The sequence below is a fragment of the Chiloscyllium punctatum genome, chromosome 35 (genome assembly GCF_047496795.1).
Source record: "Chiloscyllium punctatum isolate Juve2018m chromosome 35, sChiPun1.3, whole genome shotgun sequence".
NCBI lineage: Eukaryota > Metazoa > Chordata > Chondrichthyes > Orectolobiformes > Hemiscylliidae > Chiloscyllium > Chiloscyllium punctatum.
In genome coordinates this window covers 5,759,521-5,781,537 of record NC_092773.1, presented here as the reverse complement: position 1 = coordinate 5,781,537, position 22,017 = coordinate 5,759,521, and the positions used below count along the sequence as shown (strand labels likewise).

Genomic DNA, 22,017 nt, shown 5'->3' with positions numbered 1-22,017 from the left:
GTTGTGGCCATTGTGGAGACTTGGGTATTCCAGGGGGCAGGAATGGTTGTTAGATGTTCCGGGGTTTAGATTCAAAAGGAATAAGGAGGGAGGTAAAAGTGGTGGGGAGTGGCATTGCTAATCAGGGATAGTATCACAACTGCAGAAAGGGAGGTAGTCGAGGAGGGTTTGTCTCGAGAGTCACTGTGGGTGGAAGTCAGAAACAGGAAAGGCACTGTCACTTTATTGGGAGTTTTCTATAGAACCCTCAATAGCAACAGAGACATGGGGGAGCAGATTGGGAGGCAGATTTTGGAATGGTGCAGAAATAAAAGGGTTGTTGTCATGTCACACTTTCCTAATATTGATTGGAACTTCCTTAGTTCAAATACTTTGGATGGAGCAGTTCTTGTCAGGTGTGTCTAGGAAGGGCTCCTGACTCAATATGTAGGTAGGCCGATGAGAGGGGAGGCCATTATTGGATTTGGTGCTTGTAAACAAACCAGGTCAGGTGTCAGATCTCTCGGTGAGAGAGCATTTCAGTGATAGTGATCACAACTCCCTGACCGTTACTATAGTCATGGAGAGGCAAAGGAGAAGACAGTATGGGAAAGTATTTAATTGTGGTGGGGGAATTACAATGCTATTAGGCAAGAACAGCGCCTGGAGTCAGAGAAGGTAACGGAGGTCCTTGAGGAATATTTTGCTTCAGTATTCACTACTGAGAGGGACCATGTTGTTTGTGAGGACAGTGTGAAACAGGCTGATATGCTCAAACAAATTGATGTTAAGAAGGAGGATGTGCTGGAAATTTTGAAAAACATGAGGCTAGATAAGTCCCCTGGGCCAGATGGGATGTACCCAGGAAATGAGGGAAGAGATTGCTGCGCCTGTGGCAATGATCTTTATGTTCTCACTGTCCACTGGAGTAGTGCCAGATGATTGGAGGGTGGCAAATGTTATTCCTTTGTTCAAGAAAGGGAATGGGAATAGGGAATTACAGACCAGTCAGTGTTATGTCTGTCTCGATTAGAGTGGTGCTGGAAAAGCACAGAAGGTCAGGCAGCATCTGAAGAGCAAGAAAATCAATGTTTTGGGCAAAAGCCCTTGGTTGGCATTATAGGAGAGGATTCTGAGATACAGAATTTGTTATTGCTTGGACAACCATAGCTTGATTTGAAGTAGTCAGCATGGCTTTGTGAGGGGCAGGTGATGCCTTAGAAGCCTTACTGAATTCTGTGTGGATGTGACAAAACACAATGATGAAGGTAAAGAAGTGGCTGTGATGTACATGGATTTTAGCAAGGTGTGTGATAAGGTTCCCCATGGTAGGCTTATTCAGAAAGTAAGCAGACGTGGGATACATGAAAATTTGGCTGTTTGGATACAGAATTGGCTGGCCCATAGAAGTCAGAGGGTCATAGTAGGTGGGAAGTATTCAGTCTGGAGCTCAGTGACCAGTGGTGTTCCACAGGGATCTGTTCTGGGGCCTCTGCTCTTTGTGATTTTTACAACTAACTTGGACGAGGAAGTGGAAGGTTGGGTTAGTAAGTTTGCCAATGACACCAAGGTTGGTGGAGTGGTGGATAGTGTCGAGGACTGTTATAGGTTGAAACCGGACATCGACAGGATGCAGAACTGGCTTGATAAGTGGCAGATGGAGTTCAACCTGGAAAAGTGTGAAGTGATTCAGTTTGGAAGATCAAATTTGAATGGAGAATACAGGGTTAAAGGCAGGGTTCCTGGCAGTGTAGAAGAACAGAGGGATCTTGGGCTCCACAAAGTTGCCACTCAAGTTGATAGGGTTGTTAAGAAGGCGTATGGTGTGTTAGCTTTCATTAGCAGAGTGATTGAGTTTAAGAGCCATGAGGTTATGCTGCAGTCCGAGAGCCCTGGTTAGGCCATGCTTGAAATATTGTGTTCAGGTCTGGTTGCCTCATTATAGGAAGGATGTGGAAGCTTTAGAGAGGGTGCTGTCTGGACCAGAGAGCATGTCTTTTGAAGAAAGGTTGAGGGAGTTAGGGCGTTTCTCATTGGAGTGAACAAAGATGAGAAGTGACTCAATCGAGGTGCACAAGATGATGAGGGGCATAGATAGAGTGAATAGTCAGGGACATTTTCCCAGAGCAGAAATGGCGATCCCAAGGGGGCAAAAATTTTAAGGTGATTGGAGGGAAGTTCAGGGGAGATGTCAGAGGTTAGTTCTTTACACACAGGTGTCTGCATGGAATGCACTGCCAGCGGTGGTAGCAGAGTCAGACATATTAGGAACATTTAAGTGTCTCTTGGATAGTCACATGGGTGATAATAAATTGAAGGCTATGTAGGTTAGTCTGATCTTAGAATAGGATAAAAGGTCATCACAACATCAAGGGCCAAAAGGCCTCTACTGCACTATACTGTTCTATGTTCTGTGTTCTAAAAGCTGGAATATGGAATGTTCTGTCAGTAATTTTAGGTAAATATGTTTTTTAAAAATCTAATTCTTGTAACGCAAGGACTGCTGACAATGTCAACATTTATTGTTTCATCCAAGTTGCCCTGAGAACGTGGTGTTGTGACTCTTACCTCATCTGTGGTAGTCTTCGGTACATCTCATTGTCTTGTTTGGCTACTTCACAGAACAAGTGAGAGTCAGCTATGCAGATGCAAAATTGGAGTCTTGTATAGGCCCAGACTGCTCAAGGATTGGCAGGTAACTTTTCTGAAAGGGCAGAAGGTACAGTTGAGCTCTTTTACAAAATGAAGGATTTCCATGGTGCTAATTTTGCACAATATCATCCTTTCAGAGAGGCAATCCACTCCACAGACAATTCTTCATGCAAATATTTCCATGTCTGACTGTCAGTTTTAACTCTACTTTGCACAGTTCTGAATTGGCTTTCTTTTAATTAGTGTTAATGTGTTCTGAACAAGTAATTTTATCTTGGGATGAACATTATTTCTCATGAGGGCAATAACACTAATGATAGATGGATGGATTCTTGCCAAATTTCAATGGCTTTACTTTCATTGACAGTGAGATCCCAATATATTTCTTGCACTTGTGTGTATTACATGTTTCTTCTCTTAAGATAAACATAATCATAGAGTCAGACAGCATGGAAACAGACCCTTCAGTCCTACTCATCCATGTTGACCACGTTTCCCAAACTAAACAAGTTCCACTTGCCTGTGTTTGGTCCATATCCTTCTAAACCTTTCCTTTTCATGTACCTGTCCAAATGTCTTTTAAGTGTTTTAACTGTACCTGTATCTACTCCAAAGGGTTTTAAAAAATACATTAAAGACAAAGGGTAACTAGGGAGAGAATAGGGCCCCTCAAAGATCAGCAAGGCGGCCTTTGTGTGGTGCCGTAGAAAATGGGGGAGATACTAAATGAGTATTTTGCATCAGTATTTACTGTGGAAAAGGATATGGAAGATATAGACTGTAGGAGAATAGATTGTGACATTTTGCAAAATGTCCAGATTACAGAGGAGGAAGTGCTGGATGTCTTAAAACGGTTAAAAGTGGATAAATCCCCAGGACCTGATCAGGTGTACCCGAGAACTCTGTGGGAAGTTAGAGAAGTGATAGCTGTGTCTCTTGCTGAGATATTTGTATCATCGATTGTCACGGGTGAGGTGCTGAAACACTGGAGGTTGGCAAACGTGGTGCCACTGTTTAAGGGTGGTAATGACAAGCTAGGGAACTGTAGACCAGTGAACCTGAACTTGGTGGTGGGCAAGTTGTTGGAGGGAATCTTGAGGGACAGGATGTACATGTATTTGGAAAGGCAAGGACTGATTAGGGATAGTCAACATGGCTTTGTGCGTGGGAAATCATGTCTCACAAACTTGATTGAGTTTTTTGAAGAAGTAACAAAGAGGATTGATGAGGGCAGAGCAGTAGATGTGGTCTATATGCACTTCAGTAAGGCGTTCGACAGGGTTCCCCATGGGAGACTGATTAGCAAGATTAGATCTCATGGAATACAGGGAGAACTAGCCATTTGGATACAGAACTGGCTCAAAGGTAGAAGACAGAGGGTGGTGGTGGAGGGTTGCTTTTCAGACTGGAGGTCTGTGACCAGTGGAGTGCCACAAGGATCGGTGCTGGGTCCACTACTTTTTGTCATTTACATAAATGATTTGGATGCGAGCATAAGAGGTACAGTTAGTAAGTTTGCCGATGACACCAAAATTGGAGGTGCAGTGGACAGTGAAGAGGGTTACCTCAGATTACAACAGGATCTGGACCAGATGGGCCAATGGGCTGAGAAGTGGCAGATGGAGTGTAATTCAGATAAATGCAAGGTGCTGCATTTTGGAAAGCAAATTTTAGCAGGATTTATACACTTAATGGTAAGGACCTAGGCAGTGTTGCTAAACAAAGAGACCTTGGAGTGCAGGTTCATAGCTCCTTGAAAGTGGAGTCACAGGTAGATAGGATAGTGAAGAAGGTGTTTGGTATGCTTTCCTTTATTGGTCAGAGTATTGAGTACAGGACTTGGGAGGTCATGTTGCGGCCATACAGGACATTGGTTCGGCCACTGTTGGAATACTGCATGCAATTCTGGTCTCCTTCCTATCGGAAAGATGTTGTGAAACTTGAAAGGGTTCAGAAAAGATTTACAAGGATGTTGCCAGGGTTGAAGGATTTGAGCTATAGGGAGAAGCTGAACAGGCTGGGGCTGTTTTCCCTGGAGCGTCGGAGGCTGAGGGGTGACCTTATAGAGGTATACAAAATTATGAGGGGCATGGATAGGATAAATAGACAAGGTCTTTCCTCTGGGGTCAGGGAGTCCAGAACTAGAGGGCATAGGTTTAGGGTGAGAGGGGAAAGATATAAAAGGGACCTTAGGGGCAACGTTTTCACACAGAGGGTGGTACGGGTATAGAATGAGCTGCCAGAGGATCTGGTGGAGGCTGGTACAATTACAACATTTAAAAGCCATCTGGGTGGGTATGTGAATAGGAGGGATATGGGCCGGGTGCTGACAGGTGGGACTAGATTGGGTTGGGTTATCTAGTCTGCATGGACAGGTTGGACCGAAGGGTCTGTTTCCATGCTGTACATCTCTATGACTCTATATTTCACCATGCCTTTGCAGATCAACACAGATTTCATGGGGACTGTAGATCGAGAGCAATTATTGGAAGGTAAATCTATGTCTGGCATGTGGGAGGCTTTTAAATGCCAGTTGATTAAAGAGCAGGACATGCATGTCTCTGCATAACGTGAGGATAGGGATGGCAGACTTCAGGAACTATGGATGACAAGGGAAATTGTAAGCTTGAGTCAAAAGGAAAAAGGAAGCCGACACTCGGTCTCAGCGCCTACAAACTGATGAAGTCCTTGTGGGGTATAGAGAAATTAGAAAGGAGCTTTAAACATGGAATTTGGAAGGCTAAAAGGGGCCATGAAATGTCTTTAGCAAACAGTTTCAAGGAGAATCTCAATTTATTTTATGCCTATATTACAAGAAAGAGGGTAGCAAGGGAAAAAGTAGGCCCACTCAGGGACAAAGGAAGGAAGTAATGTGTGGAGCCATAGCTAAAGTGTGAGAGATCCTTAAGAAGTACTTTACATCAGTATTCACCAAAGAGAGAAGGTCATGACTGATATTGAGATCAGGGATGAATACTCTAGAAATATCAATATATTGAAGAAGGAACTTTTGGATGTCCTAAATTACATTAAGGTAAACAAGTCCCCTGGGCCAGTTGGGATCTGTCCAAAGTTACTGCGAGAGGTAAGGGAAGAAATAACTGGGACATTAGCAGGTATCTTCACATCGTCATTGACAACAGGTGAGGTTCCAGAGGACTGGAGATTAGCCAATGTTGTTCCTTTGTTTAAGAAAGGAAGCAGAGATAATCCAGGAAATTGTAGGCCACTGAGTCTGATGTCGGTGGTGGGGAAGCTCTAGGAGAAGATACTGAGGGGCAAGATATGTGCACATATGGAAGAAGTTGGACTAGTTAGTGACAGGCAGCATGGTTTTGTATGAGTAACCAACCTGACTGAATTTTTTTGAAGTGGTGACAAAGATAATTGATGAGGGAAGGGCTGTGGATATAATTTATAAGGTATTTGATAAAGTCCCATGTGGCAGATTGTTCCAGAAACTAAAGTACACGGGATTCAGGGTGGTCTGGCTAGATGGAAACAAAATTGGCTTGGTCACAGAAGACAGAGGGTAGCGGTGGAAGGGTGTGTTTCACAATGGAGACTGGTACCTGGTGGTGTTAAATAGGGGTCAGTTTTCGGTCCTTGTTGTTTGTTGTGTATAGAAATTATCTGAAGGCAAATGTGAGTGTCTGATTCATAAATTTTCAGATGACACGAAGATTGGTGGAGTTGCTGATAGTGCCGATGATTGTGAAAGGATAAAAGAGGATATAGATTGGCAACTTGGGCACAGAAATGGCAGATGGAGTTTAATCCAGACAAATGCAAGATGATGCAGTTTGGATGATCAAATTGAAGTTTGAATTCTCCTGTAAATGGCAGAACCCTTGGGAACATGAACATGCAGACGGACCTGGGTGTGCAGGTCAACGGTTCCCTAAAAGTGGCAACACAAGTGGCCAAGAGGATGAAGAAAGCAGACAGCATGCTTGCCTTCATCGGCCAGGGCATAGAGTACAAGAGTTGGCAAACCATGTTGCAGTGATGTAAAGGTCCAAGAGTGTGGTGCTGGAAAAACACAGCCAGTCAGGCAGCATCTGAAGGGTAGGAGAGTTGATGTTTTTGGCATAAGCCCTTCATCAGCAATGAGGATCTGATCTCCAGCATCTGCAGTCCTCACTTTCTCCTGCGGTATATAAAACCCTTGTGAGGCCGCATTTGGAGTATTGTGTGCAGTTTTGGTCACCACACAACAAGACAGATGTGGAAGCTTTGGAGAGAGTATAGAGAAGGTTCACCAGGATGTTGCCTTCTCGAGGACATTGGGTTTGAGGAAAGGTGAAACAGATGAGGATTGTGTTCACTGGAAAGATAGCAGCTGAGAGGAGACCTGTCTTCAGAGGTCTACAGAGTTATGAAAAGCATAGATGGGGTGAATAGTCAGAGGCTTTTTCCAAGGGTTTAAGTTTTAATTACAAGGGGGCAGAAATTCAAGGTGAGAGGTGGAATGTTTAAGGGAGATGTGCGAGGGAAGTTTTTCACGCAGAGAGTGGCAAGTGTCTGGAACACACTGCCAGAAGAGGTAATGGAAGCAGATACATTGGTGACATTGAAGAGGCATCTGGATGGTTACATGAATCAGGAGGGAATACAGATCCAATCTTTTAGCTTAGTTAGGGCTTAGTGATCGTCACAGACTTGGAGGGGTGAAGGGCCTGCTCCTGTGCTGTACTTCTCTTTATTCTTTATTCTTAACTGCTTAAAAAGTTCCCAGTCTCATTGTAAGTGTAGGGAGCAGACAGGTCGAAGATCGAAATAAGTAAATAAAGAAGTGTTATCAGAATTTTATTGGTTAATGGTGAGAGAAACACAAAAATGGTTGCAGTAGATCTGCTGCCAGACCCATATGTAATTATCATGAAAAATTCACTCTGGAGCAGTTTCACCAGATCTTTGGCCTTCTCTGGATTCTTCAGCTATAGCTTCTTCACCAGATTTTTGAACTTCCTTTGATTGTCTGCTCTTGTTTTCGTGAGTAGATTTTGTTATCTCTAATTGTCCAATGACAATGTCTTCATGTATTGAATCTCTTTCGAAGTTTCCAGTTGTGGTTACTTTGTCAGGTTTTGGTGGCACCTCAAACAGTCTCACTAATGAGGTTTCACTGGATTTTGACACTTCCATTGATTGCTCAATTGCTGTCGTGTTAACAGATTTAGTTTTGTCCTTTGGATGCATGTGCAAGTCAGTTGTTCTTTTGAAATGTTTCCACTGGTCAATCACAGCCCTTTCCAAAGTTTTTAACCTGTTTTTGGAGGCACTATTGTCTTCGAAAACTCTGTCTGTGCCCAAAATGTGCCTGTCCTCAATTGGTTTCTCCTCATCTTTGACTGATCTATTCTCACTCTCAGACTCTTGACCATCCTTTGGAATCTTTGTGAATCTCATGGAACCTTTTCTGGTCAATGTGTGCAATGGAATAAACTTGGAAGAGTAATTTCTTTGACAGTAGGTGGAAGTAGCCATGGTTTGTGTGTCGTGGAAGGGCACAGTGCACATGATGAAGTCCGTCATATTAAGTTCAAATAAAGGAGAGGGATTTGTGATGACAAATCTGAAAGAGAACAGCACAAATCACTTAGAATCAGAATGACGCAATACAAATGGAGATTATTCAGCCTGCTGAACTTGTGCTGGCTCTTGTTTAGGCTGTACAATCTGTCCCATTTTATTGCCCCTTCCCATAGCCCAACACGTTTCTTTTTAAATTATTCACTTAATTCGCTTTTGAATGTTACTTTTGATTGTATTTGCACTTTCTTTAAGAACAGCTCACACCAACTTTGCTCACAGAGCCAAAAGTGGCAAATTGAAGCTGTGGAATTTGGTGCCATGGTTTGGTTATCTGTCCAAAAAACTTTCTTTGGCTTGTTTTTGTTTTACACTCCTGTGGAGAACTTGAGTATATTTCTTTTCTTGAAAGATATCAAACGAATGTGTGCAGTTCACTTCCAATGAGACTTTACCCAGAGGGAAAAGCCAGTAATAACACTTGGAAATGGACATCCTGGTCATCCCAGGTTTCCAATTTTAAGAATATAAGACAAGGTGGACCAGTATGTTTTAATGGATTTTTCTTCCTGAACCTTAAAGATTCCACAGCATCATTCTGCAGAAGGGCAGTGGGATTATGTCCAGTGTCCCGGCCTCAACTAGCGTCACCAACAAAGTCGATCATTTGGCCATTGGATCATTGTTTATGTCTGTTGCTATGTTTGCTTGGTTGCCACAACGTCTGTGTCACAACAATGATTTTGTATTAACTCAGCTGTCCGAGATGCAAAAGAATTGCAAATGTTTCTTTTTTTCTTAGGTTAATCCTGCCTGAAGTTTTGAGTCAATGCAACTGGTACCTGCAACTGAGGTAAGTGACTAAATAATTTATTTTTCATAGCGGCGTCAGTCTGTGTAGTGTTGATGAGCACAAAAGCAATTCTGTTTTCCTTGCACTAAATCATGGTGCCTAACAGAACATATGAGTGATGTCTGAATTACTTTAATGGCCCAGGCAAATGCTACCTCCCATAGTACTCCACTAGTCGGTCTAGGTGAAGTTCTCAGCTCCCTGGGGTGGACCATGCAATCTATCAGCTTCTTAGCTTAGGCATTACCTACATGGGTGAAGTTGACAGTTAGATGTTCATTCTGGCTTCCATGCTTTAGCAAGGATATTTTGGCCTTAATTTGGGTATAAAGTATATCCAGCTGAATGATACAGGCCTAAAGGGTGAGGTGATAGGATTGTTTGTTTAAATTAGACTTGTATTGCCTTGAGTATAGATTATAGAGTGCTCTAATTCCAGTGTTTAATTTTAATAAAAAGTTTTTATTTAACTTCATTTTCTCATCAACCCGTTCAAATATGTTATTGCGCAGGTCGAACTTCAACCTGGGTATCCTAGTCCAGAGGTAGGGACACAATCACCATGACACAAGAGGGCCTCCAATTCCAATGTGTTTATACAGTTTAAGAAAGATGAGAGTACATGGAGGTAATTTACTTTGTCTTGTGTTGGAGGATGTTCAAAGCAAGCAAGAGTAACCATAAAATCATAACTAAACCAGAAATTGTTGGAGAAAGTCAGCAAGTTTGGCAACATCTGTGCTGAGAAAGCAGAGTTTCATGTCCAGTGACCCTTCTGCAGGATCTTCCGATGATAAGTCGTTGGACTGGTACATTAACTCTGTTTTCTCTCCACAGATTGTTTCAGATCGTCAGCACTGGCAGTTCTTTGCTTTACCTTAAAGTTATAGTGTGCTCATTTGAGGACAGTCAGCTCTGCTGTAACGGTTCTGTTATTGTGTAATCTGGTGTTATAAGAAAATCACTTAATAGCAGCACTATTTAAACTAATGGGGGCCAGAGTCATGTTAGAACTAAGACATGCATTAAAAGTTTGTGCTATAGATACAGTGTCCCCAGTTCATCAATTGCATGTTATCAAAGTTGCATTAATGAAATGAGTGTTATTGCAGAGAACCTCTATTTTCAGAAGGGTGTTTCATGCACAAAAGCTAGTGGAAATCCAGAACTCTCCTTCAAAAAGCTATTAAGGTTGAGGACCAACTGAAAATGTCAAAACTGAGAGGGGTAGCTTTTTGTTGGATAAGGGGATTAAATGGGAGAATTACAATACCAATCAGTCCTTCAGGTTTTTAAAAAATTCATCTGTGGGTTGTAAGCGTCAGTGGCTCACCAGCATTTATGGCCCATGCCGAGTTGCCTTTGAGAAGGTGGTGGTGACCTGCCTTCTTGAACTGATGCAGTCCACATGCTCTGAGTTGACCCACAGTGCCATTAAGGAGGAAATTCCAAAATATTGAGACAGTGAGACAGTGAAGGAAGAGCAATATGTTTCCAAATCAGGATTGTGAGTGGCTTGAAGTGGAACTTGCTGCCCTTGTCCTCCTAGATGGAAGTGGTCATGGAGTTGATAGGTGCTATCTCAGCATTTTTGGTGAATTTCTGCACTGTGTCTTGTAGATTGTACACACTGCTGCTACTGAGCATAGCATTCTGAGTTATGATTTGGAGATGCCGGTGTTGGACTGGGGTGTACAAAGTTAAAAATCACACAACACCAGGTTATAGTCCAACAGGCTTAATTGGAAGCACTAGCTTTCGGAGCGCTGCTCCTTCATCAGGTGGTTGTGGAGGACACGATTGTAAGACACAGAATTTATAGCAGATGTTTACGGTGTGATGTAACTGAAATTATACATTGAAAAATACCTTGATTATTTGTTGAGTCTATCATCTGTTCGAATACCGTGATAGTTTCACTTCTTTCATACGTAAATCATAAAACTTTTTTATAAAAGTTACATTCTCAGGTTAACTGTAACAATTGGTGTTAGCCAGATACTATGTTGAAGGTGACCTGTGTTCTCTGTCTGTGCCATAATTTTAAACTGATTATAAATAAAAAGTGAGTTAATAACCTTACATGAATGTATGCAGTTTTTGAGCAAAGTACAATGTAACTCTGCAAGTACAAATTCACACCACAAACGTATATGTGTGTGTGTGTATGTGTGTGTGTTCTTCGTGACCTGCAACACATTACCAATGAGGATGAGCACCTAGCCAAGACCTTCCCCACACCTCCACTGCTCACCTTTAAACAACCGCCAAACCTCAAACAGATCATTGTTCATAGCAAACTGCCCAGCTTTCAGGACAACTCCATACAACCCTGTCACGTTCAGCGCTGCGAGACATGTCAGAGTGTGGACATGGATACCACCATTACACTTGGGGACACCTCCCACCATGTACCTGGCAGGTACTCATTGATTCAGCCAACATTTTCTATCTTATATGTTGTGGGCAAGGATGCTCTGAGGCGTGGTACATTGGGGAAACCGAGCAAAGGCTATGACAATGGATGAATGGGCACCACTCAACAATCAACAGACAGGAGGGTTCCCTCCCAGTTGGGGAACACTTCAGTGGTCCAGGACATTCGACCTCGAACCTTCGGGTGACCATCCTCCAAGGCAGACTTCAGGACAGGCAGCAGCGAAAAATGGCCAAGTAGAGGCTGATAGCTAAGTTCCACACCCATAGGGAGGGCCTCAACTGGGACCTTGGGTTCATGTCACATTACAGGTGATCACCATTGCACTATACACACACACAGATACTCCTACACAAACTCACACACACACACACACACATATATATATATGTTTGTGGGGTGAATTTGTACTTGCAGAGTTACATTGTACTTTGCTCAAAAACTGCATACACTCATTAAGACTCTGTTAGCTCACTTTTTAGGTTAGAATCAGTCTAAACATTATGGCATAGGCAGAGAACACAGGGGGCTAACACCTTCAACATAATATCTGGCTAACACTAATTGTTACAGTTAACCTGAGCATGTAACTTTTAAAAAAAGTTTTGTGATTTACAGATGAAAGAAGTGAAACTATCATGGTATTCGAACAGATGATAGACTCAACAAACAATCAAGGTATTTTTCAATGTATAATTTCAGTTACATCACACCATAAACATCTGCTATAAATTCTGTGTCTTACAATCGTGTCCTCCACAACCACCTGATGAAGGAGTGTCACTCCGAAAGCTAGTGCTTCCGATTAAACCTGTTGGACTATAACCTGGTGTTGTGTGATTTTTAGCATTCTGAGTTGATTCACTGGAGATGCTGAGTTCTGTTTTGTTCCTATATTACAATGTTCCTGTGACAGATGTCAACAATTGTGGCAGATGTCAACAAATTAAAATGCAGTGGTCAGTGCTCTGAATAGATGTGCTGGGTACATCAAAATTGCACAATAATCAAAAGAATTACCGTTTCTTTGATTGCTTTTCTGGATCTTGCAATCGAAATATTCCAAAGCAAAGTATCCCATAAACATTCAGTGCTTTGCAAAACAGATCCATGTACCTTCCTCCATCCTAGTAAAACCAAAATATCTATTACAGATGATAAAAACCATCTGATGATACATGAATAAAATGAATAAGGACAAATCATTACATTGCAATTGAAACCTACCTGGTGAAGTTCTTTTTCACACAACCTTGAAAGGTGAATGTTGGGACAACTTAAACCTAGGTGTTGACCTTGTCTTTCACAGGCACACACACACTGCTTTCCTTAAAGTCCCAATAGCTCTCACATTGAAGTCTGCAAGCTTAACACAAGCCATGAAAAAATGTACTTACATAGTCATAGAGATGTACAGCATGGAAACAGACCCTTCGATCCAACTCGTCTATAATGTCCAGACATCCCAGATGAATCTAGTCTCATGTGCCAGCACTTGACCTATATCCCTCCAAACCCTTCCTATTCACATACCCATCCAGATGCCTTGTAAATGCTGTAATTGTACCAGGCTCCACCACTTCCTCTGGCAGCTCATTCCGTACATGTACCACCTTCGGTGTGAAAAAATTGCCCCTTAGGTCCCTTTTAAATCTTTCCCCTCTCATCCTAAACATATACCTCTAGTTTTGGACTCCCTCACCTTAGGGAAAAGACCTTGTCTATTTACCCTATCCATGCCCCTCATGATTTTATAAACATCTGTAAGGTCACCCCTCAGCCTCCGACGCTCTAGGGAAAAAAGCCCCAGCCTGTTCAACCTCTCCCTCTTGCTCAAGTCCTCTAACCCTGGCAACATCCTTGTTAATCTTTTCTGAACCCTTTCAAGTTTCACAACATTGTTCTGATAGGAAGGAGACCAGAATTGCATGCAGTATTCCGAAAGTGGCCTAACCAATGTCTTGTACAGCCATAACATGACCTCCCAACTCCTATACTCGATATTCTGACCAATAAAGGAAAGCATACCAAATGCCTTCTCCACTATCCTGTCCAACTGCGAGTCTACTTTCAAGGAACCATGTTCTCTTTGTTCAGCAACAATCCCCAGGCCCTTAACATTAAGTGTATAAGTCCTGCTAAGATTTGCTTTTCCAAAATGCAGCACCTCACATTTATCTGAATTAAACTCCATCTGCCACTTCTCAGCCCATTGATCACCTGATCAAGATCCTGTTGTAGTCTGAGGTAACCTTCTTTGCTGTCCACTACACCTCCAATTTTGGTGTCATCTGCAAACTTACTAAGTACATCTTGTGTTCACATTTAAATCATTTATATAAATGATGAAAAACAGTGGACCCAGCACTGATCCTTGTGGCACCCCACTGCTCACAGGCCTCCAGTCTGAAAAATAACCCTCCACCACCACCCTTTGTCTTCTAGCTTTGATCCAGTTCTGTATCCAAATGGCTAGCTCCAACTGTATTCCACATGATCTAACTTTGCTAGCCAGTCTACCATGAGGAACATTGTCGAACACCTTACTGAAGCCTGAAGAGCTCTGCCCTCTTCAATCCTCTTTGTTACTTCTTCAAAAAACTCAATTATGTTATTGAGACATGATTTTCCACACACAAAGCCGTGTTGACTATCGCTCACCAGTCCTTGCATTTGATGGACAAGCTGCTGCTCTAAGCAGTCCCAGCTGATAGACAGAACATCGTTATCTTACTAAAAGCTTATCTTGACAAAGTCATTTGCTGGTGTTGCCAAATTTTGTTGAATGTTTGAAACTTTCCTTATCCTAAACACCCACCTTCACATTTTCAGCATTGACTCCTCGACAGTTCTACCCTCAGATATAGCCCTACCTTTTACCATGACCAACACTGTCAGTAAAATTACCTTACCTTTTTCATCAGCATTGTTTTTGCAACTAGTCCCACCAGCTCCTGATCCGTGTAAGAATAGGTTGATTAAAAATATCTACACAAGTGATGAAATAAATGTATTATTTTGGGAAGTCTTCAAAGAGTCTGCAGATTGAGTAACTTTTAGAAGGCTCCGACTTGTTTTTGCAACCAATGTATTTATGTACATTGCGCAGTTAAGAGTTTGGTCACTGATGGCCTCCAGGATGATCAATTTATGAGACCTGGCAACAATAAAACCATTGAATGCCAAGGGAAGACTGTTGAGTTTCTCTGCCTGGACATTGACAATTCTTGTATGGCCACTCTCAGACCCGGCCTGAATGATGTTAAGTTTTGCTGTATGTGGGCACAGACTACTTTCATGATCTGAGGACTGGAACTGGAACAGGGAAACCTGAAAGAATTCTGTCCAGGGGTAGGGAGCAGAAGAGATATTTCCCAGATGTAATTGTAAAACAGTCCCAAAACAGTCCAGGAAGAAATTTGGGAGAAACATCTTCATACAGAGAGTGATGAGAATGTGTAGCTCACTACAACCTGAGGTATTTAAAGGAAGCAAAATAAATGCAGGATGGATAAAGAAATGGAAGGATGATCGTGTGGATCAGAGGAAACTGATCTGGATAATGAATGTCAGCTTGGGCCAATTGAGTGGATTGGACTATTTATGTACAATAAGCTCATTGACATCTTTTGTCTTTAATTGTGCCAATTTTTTTGTGATGGAGTACAACTTTGACACTGCTCTGAGATGCCATGTGAGCTGAGTTTGAATCTTCTGACTCAGTGGCTCGAGTGAGGAATCACAGCCCCTTTCACAGGTTGACAACCTTGGTACGTCCTTTTGACACAAGCAAAGAAGACTCAGACACTACCTAGTGTGGGATCATGACAGATAACCTACAGCAAACTCTGCAAAGCGCTCGTCACACAGGGTGATTCGTGCTAGCTTGCAACGGTTCCGCTGCTCTGCTTTGTCCTGAGCATGGATGCTACCCCTCAGGGAATCCTCATCAGCCAACTGTTCTTCGAGCTCTGGTGTCCCACCCCCAGTAACGAGGGTACGTATCAGCATCAGAATGTTGTCATTGAAGTATGTCTGGAAAGCAAAACATGACAGTTGCTTGTAAGGTTCATGGAAGACAGGTTCATTTCTGATGAATCATGATTTTTTCAAACGTTCTCCTGGCCAGTGTCTCACCTTGCTCCCTTTCATGCTTCAACACATTCAAACTCTTACACTCACTCCATCAAATTCTGTCAACCTGTTCTCTTTGACCTGCATTTGTTCCCAATCCACCGAGACCTCTATTTTTAAACTCTCTTCCTTGTGTTCAAACCTTTCATGGCTTCAACCCTTTGCATCTCTGAAAACCTCTCAGCCCTCAAACCCTCAAACATTTCTGCACCACTCCATTTCTGACCTCTTGAGAATTCCCACTGTGGACCGAAGGGCTCATGCCCAAAACGTCGATTCTCCTGCTCCTTTGATGCTGCCTGACCTGCTGCGCTTTTCCAGCAACACATTTTTAAGCTCTGATCTCTAGCATCTGCAGTCCTCACTTTCTCCCATTATTCCACTTGTCCTGGGCCTGAATCTCTCGAATTTTTTTCCTAAATCTCTTCACCTCTCTATCTCTCCTGCCAGCTTTCCTCTTTGATCAAATTGTTAGTAACCTTTGTAATGTCTCTTTTGGTGTGTTAGCTGTTTGAAGGCACAAAATAAATGCAAGTTGTGGTTAGATGAACTCTGATAACCAATTCTGTCCGGTTTCAACAGGGCCTGATCGCGGAAGCTCCATTGCCACCTCTTTGAAAAATAATTTCAGGCATTCTTTTTTTTAATTTCACTTGTGGGATGTGGGTGCCGCTGGCTGGAGACGGTGGTGCTGAACTGCCTTCTTGAACCACTGCAGTCCAAGTGCTGCGGGTTGACCCACAATGCCCTTAGGGAGAGAATTCCAGGATTGTGACCAATCTACACTGAGGGAATGGCGATATATTTCCAAGTCAGGATGGTGAGTGGCTTGGAGTCAAACTTGAAGGGGATGGTATTCCCATGTATGCCATGCCCATATTCTTCTAGATGGGTAGTGGTTGGGGGTGGGGGGAGTTGAAAGTTGCTGCCTCAGGATCTTTGCTGAATTTTTACAGTGCATCTTGTAGATAGTACACACCGCTGTTACTGAGCATTGGTGGTGGAAGGATTGGCTGCTTATAGATGCAGTGTCAGTCAAGCGGGCTGCTTTTTCCTGGATGATGTCCAGCTTCTTGCATGTTGTTGGAGCTGCACACATTCAGGCAAGTGGGCATAATCCATTACACTCCTGACTTGTGCCTTCTAGGTTTTGGGAGTTAGAAGGTGAATTACTTACCTCTGACCTGCTCTGTTGTCATTGTATTTATGTAGGAGTCCAGTTGAGTTTCTGGTCAATGGTCACCCCAGGATGTTGAAAGACGGGGAATTCAGTGATTGTAATACAATTGAAAGTTAAGGATCAGTGGTTAGATTGCCTCTTATTGGAAATGGTCATTGCCTAATATTTGTGTGGCATGAATGTTACTTGCTACTTGTCAACCCAAGTCTGGATATTGTCCAGATCTTGTTCCATTTGAACATGGACTGCTTCAATATCTGAGGAATCACAAATGGAGCCGAACTTTGTGCAATCATCAGCTAACACCCCAACTTTTGATCTTATAATGGAGGAAAGATCATTAAAGAATCAGCTGAAGATGTTTAGTTATAGAGTCATGGAGTCATACAGCATGGAAACAGACGCTCCAGTCTAACCAGTCCATGCCAACTATCATCCCACTTGCCTGTACTTGGCCCATATAGCTCCAAACATTTCCTTTCCATGTACCTACCTAAATGTATTTGAAAAGTTATCACCACCCTCAACCACTTCTTCCTCTGGAAGCTCATTCTGCACACAAACTACTCTCTGTGTAAAAATATTGCTCCTCATGCCTTTTTTTAAATCTTCCATTAAGTCATTGAAGTCCCCCTGCACCTCACAAATCTCATTCCTCACCTCCTTGCGATATTGTTAATGAACCTATTCAGACATATTACCACACTCCTCTGGAGCAAGTGAAACTTGAACGTAGGCCTTCTGACCCAGAGGTCGAAATGGCACCATTGTGCCACAACAGCCCACAACTCACTTCTCTTCTTATGTCCTAGATAAATTACTATCCCAAGATCCCAATTATACCTCTGTCTTGCTGGTACAAAAGTCAACAATTAGACTTATGTTTCGAACTTGTTTTTAATGAGAGCTATCAGAATTTCCAAATCCAGGACAGATCTTTTAACCAACCAAATTTCACCTCAAGTGACGACACTTGGATCCAATTCATTCAGCTTAACCTATGCTGAGATTCCAATGGCCTTGAAAAAAAAAGCAGTTTCCCTTTAACTTACTGTGCACATCAAGGAATTCAAAATATTTGATGCAAACACACATCCACTGGCATATGGCTGCGTAAGGTAAAGGTCCGTATTGGGATCGTCGCGATCCTCCTGATCCAGAAAATGGACATTGGAATCGTGAACTGCAATTAAAAAGGAAGCTGAGAATAAAACAGTGTTTGTAGCAACTCTCAAATCCCTTGAAGAAATATGAGAGGGAGGTAAGGTGTGTCTTGCAGTTTTGGAAGCGCAGCAGCCAAGGAGATAAATGATCAGATTACTTACAGTGTGGAAACAGGCCCTTCGGCCCAACAAGTCCACACCACCCCGCCGAAGCGTAACCCACCCATACCCCTACATCTACATCTACCCCTTACCTAACACTACGGGCAATTTAGCATGGCCAATTCACCTGACCTGCACATCTTTGGACTGTGGGAGGAAACCCACGCAGACATGGGGAGAATGTGCAAACTCCACACAGTCAGTCACCTGAGGTGGGAATTGAACCCGGGTCTCTGGCGCTGTGAGGCAGCAGTGCTAACCACTGTGCTAACCACTGGAGGATCAGTTTCAGTAACCTTAGCGGAGGATTAAATATGAGATGCTGAACTCAAAGGGATGCAGTGGCACAGTGGGAGTGTTAATGGACCAGTAATCCAGAGACCCAGCTAATGCTCTGAGGATATTGGGTTGAATTAAATTTGAAATTCACTAACCCGCAATTAAAAGTAGTTGAGGGATGACCATGAATTGCGTATTATAACAGCCCAACTGATTCATTAAAGTTCTTTCGGGAAGGAAATACTGCCTGAACTGATGTCAATGTAACTCCAGCCACATGACCATGAAGTCCCTGAAATGGCTGAGTCAGCCATTTAATTGTACTGAACCATTACAGTGTTTCATGGAAAGAGTAAAACCAGGCAGATGTTCAGCATCAAACAACTCACCAGAAACGACAACAGCATACTCAGCGTGTCAACCCTGTAAAGGTCTCCTTACCTGGGCAGGATGAGATGGAAGACTTGTGTTCGATTTGGGAGAACTGTGTCACAGACTGTCAAGCAATGGCCCAACATAGTCATATTCACAGAATCAAATCTCCTAGATAATGTAATCTCAGCAATGCTGCCTCAGCAGTGTACAGTCAGGAGGGAGTTGCCCTGGGAATCCTCAGTATTGACTCCAGATCCCATGAAGCCTCATGGAAATCTCCTGCTAATTGACACAGACCTCCTCCCCTTGGCTGACTTACATTTTGAAGTACATTGGGAGGGCACAGTGATGGCCGTAAGAGCACTGAATGTATTCTGGGTGGGTGATTTCAACGTTCATTGTTAATTGTGGTAAAATTGCTGGCTAAGTCCTGAAGGGTTAACTCCCTGACTGGCCCAGTGCCAGGTGGTGAGGGAACCAATGAGTCGAAAGGGTTTTCTAACCGGGTCTGTCACCCTGGACTGGGTGTCCAAAGATCAGGCATTTGATCTTAAATGAGATACCTGACCATACCTTCGCCATTCTACCTATAACAGACATGTCTGTCCATAACAGAATCAGTAGGAATGACCTCCACAAAATGCTGCAGAAACAAGGTCCTGCCTTCACATTGTGGAAGCCCTCCAGCATGTGTGGCATTACCACATGCTCAACGGGACAGATTTCAAACAGATCTAGCAACTCAAGACTAGGCATCCATTAGGCACCGGCGGCCACCAACAGCAGAAACAGAATTGTACTCAATCACATTCTGTAACCTCATGCCCCGGCATATCCCCCAGTCTACCATTATCATTAAGCCAGGGAATCAATCCTGGTTCAATGAAGAGTGCAGGAAGACATTCCTGGAGCAACATCAGGTTTGTCTGAAAATGAACTGTAAACCTGGTCAAGGTTTACTCACACAACATATCAAGCACTGCAAAAACAGCATGCAATGGACAAAGAGGAGCACCTTTACAATGATCAGATAACATCTAAGTTCTACAGTCCTGTCACTTCAAGCCACAAATGGTGGTGGACAATTAAACAACACGTTGTAGGAGGAGGCTCCCGAAATATTCACATCCTCAATGATGAAGGAACCTAGCGCATCATTGTCAAATAATAAGGCTGAAGCATTTTCCACAACCTTCAGCCAAAAGTACAAAGGAAGATGAAGATCAATCATCTCACATCCAGGACATTTCTGCTGAAGTTCATCAGGGTAGTGTCCTTGGACCAACCACCCTCAGCTACTTCATCAAAACCTTCCCTCCATCATAAGATCAGAAGTGGGAATGTTTGCTGATGATTGCAAAATGTTCAACATCATTCCTGACTTCTCAGATACTCATGCAGTTTATGTCCAAATGCATCAAGACTTGAACACTATTCAGGCTTGGGCTGCCAAGTGACAAGTAACTTCTGCCACACAAAGTCCAATCAATGACCACCTCCAGCAAGAAAGACACCAACCAAAGCTCCTTGACATACAATGGCAGTACCATCACTGAATTCCCCTACTATCAACATCCTGGAGATTCCCATTAACAAGAAAATGAACAGGATTAGCTACAAGAACAGGTCAGAGACTAGGAATTCTAGAGAGACTAACTCAACTCCTGACTTCTTGTCAACGATCCACAAGGCACAAGTCAGGAGTGCGATGGAATACTCCCCACTTGCCTGGATGGGTGCAGCTTCAATAACAAAAGAAACTTAACAGCATCCAGGAAAAAGCATCCCTTTCATTAGCACCACACCCACAAACATCCACTCCCTCTACCACCAATAGTGGCACAAGTGTGTATCATTTACAAGATGCACTGCAGAAATTTACCAGTTCTCCTGTGACAACACCTTTGAAAACCACTTCCACTACCATCGAGAAAGACAAGGGCAGCCATATAGGGGAACACCACCAGCTGTAAGTTCATCTCTATTTATGCCTACTGCATTTTCTTGAGTGCTGCAAAGTCCAGGATCCACATACCCCTTGGCTGTGGGAAGTTGTGCTCCTTTCTTTTTCGAGATGCCTGTTTCTAGACTTTTGGTTGCAATTCACCTCCATGCGCCTGGTTTTTGGACATCTGATCCAGGGGGTGTGTTGGGTCAGAAGACCTCCTCGATTCATGAATATTAATATTAATAGTCCCAGTCAGTGAGCTATGGAAGGGACCGTAATTTCACACTGTTAGCCTTGTTTTTCGTGCGTATGCCCTTGAAGAGGAAGCACACAATGTTCAGTGGCACACTTGAGGATTTTCAAGGGCATTGGGTACCAGAAATGAAATCAAATTAAATTTTGATTTTGCAATTTTTTTCTTTATCTTTTTTAAAATAAAGTGACACTGCCCCCAAAAGGCTGCTTTGTTTTCTTCGATTTTTGGTCGTTCTGATGTAATTTGGTGGATAAAGGTATCTCTCCAGAAAAGGAGTTGGAGAGACAAAGGTTTGGAAGGTAAGGTTTAAATGATCACATCAACAGCAATTGGAGGTGGACAATAAATACTGGCTGAGCCAACAACTCCTCCATCGAACATCCACCTGACAGGGATGTCTCATCTGACAAATGGAATCACGGACAGTGAAGCACTGCCCCATAGCTTCACAGTTAATGTTAGCAGAAATAATCTGCTCAAGACTCTGGAGCGGGACTGTCACTCACAACCAACAGTCAAAGATGAAAGTATTACTCTCAGAGCCACAGCTAAGACCACACAGCCCGTGCACTTATTTCAAACTTGTTTCAGAATCCTTGGGGTTTCAAAGTTTGCGCTCTGGGTTGAAGCCAGACATTATTACTGGAGTGTAACTGCAGTCTGATTGTGATGAGAAATTTATAGATCACTTTAAACAGACTTTAGAAAGACATAAGCATTTACCAAGTGCGGTGATGACAGGAATTCTGTAGTACTGCTTGTTCTCGACGGTCGATAAATCAGCACTTGGATTATCATTTCCTGTGAGACAATTGTTAATTGTGAGTAAAGTGTTTTGGAACAAGTTATGATACAATGGTTTCTCAATGGCCTTGGTTTGAATACATGTCCCATAAAGATCACAGGTACACACAATGTTACTAACCCAGTAAACACGTGGGGTAGGAATTGCCCAGTGGTTTCATGGTCCTTGCTGTCAAGCACAAACTTGGATGGTAAACCCATGCTGTGTGAGGAGCAGTGACTTGCCAGTGATTTTCCCTAAATGGGCCATCAATGACCAG

General features: G+C 42.9%; 1 protein-coding gene across 1 annotated transcript in view; it reads right to left on the bottom strand.

The window, feature by feature from the left end:
- Positions 1–7,521: 7,521 nt before the first annotated feature.
- Positions 7,522–22,017, bottom strand: part of LOC140459553 (calcium-activated potassium channel subunit alpha-1-like) — a 106,623-nt gene continuing 92,127 nt past the window's right edge. The window contains exons 27-31 of the mRNA XM_072553798.1: positions 21,677–21,754; positions 17,823–17,953; positions 15,297–15,491; positions 12,477–12,583; positions 7,522–8,209 (exon numbers count right to left, since the gene is read on the bottom strand). Coding sequence (XP_072409899.1) covers positions 7,522–8,209; positions 12,477–12,583; positions 15,297–15,491; positions 17,823–17,953; positions 21,677–21,754 — 1,199 coding nt within the window. The remainder of the gene's footprint in view (positions 8,210–12,476; positions 12,584–15,296; positions 15,492–17,822; positions 17,954–21,676; positions 21,755–22,017) is intronic.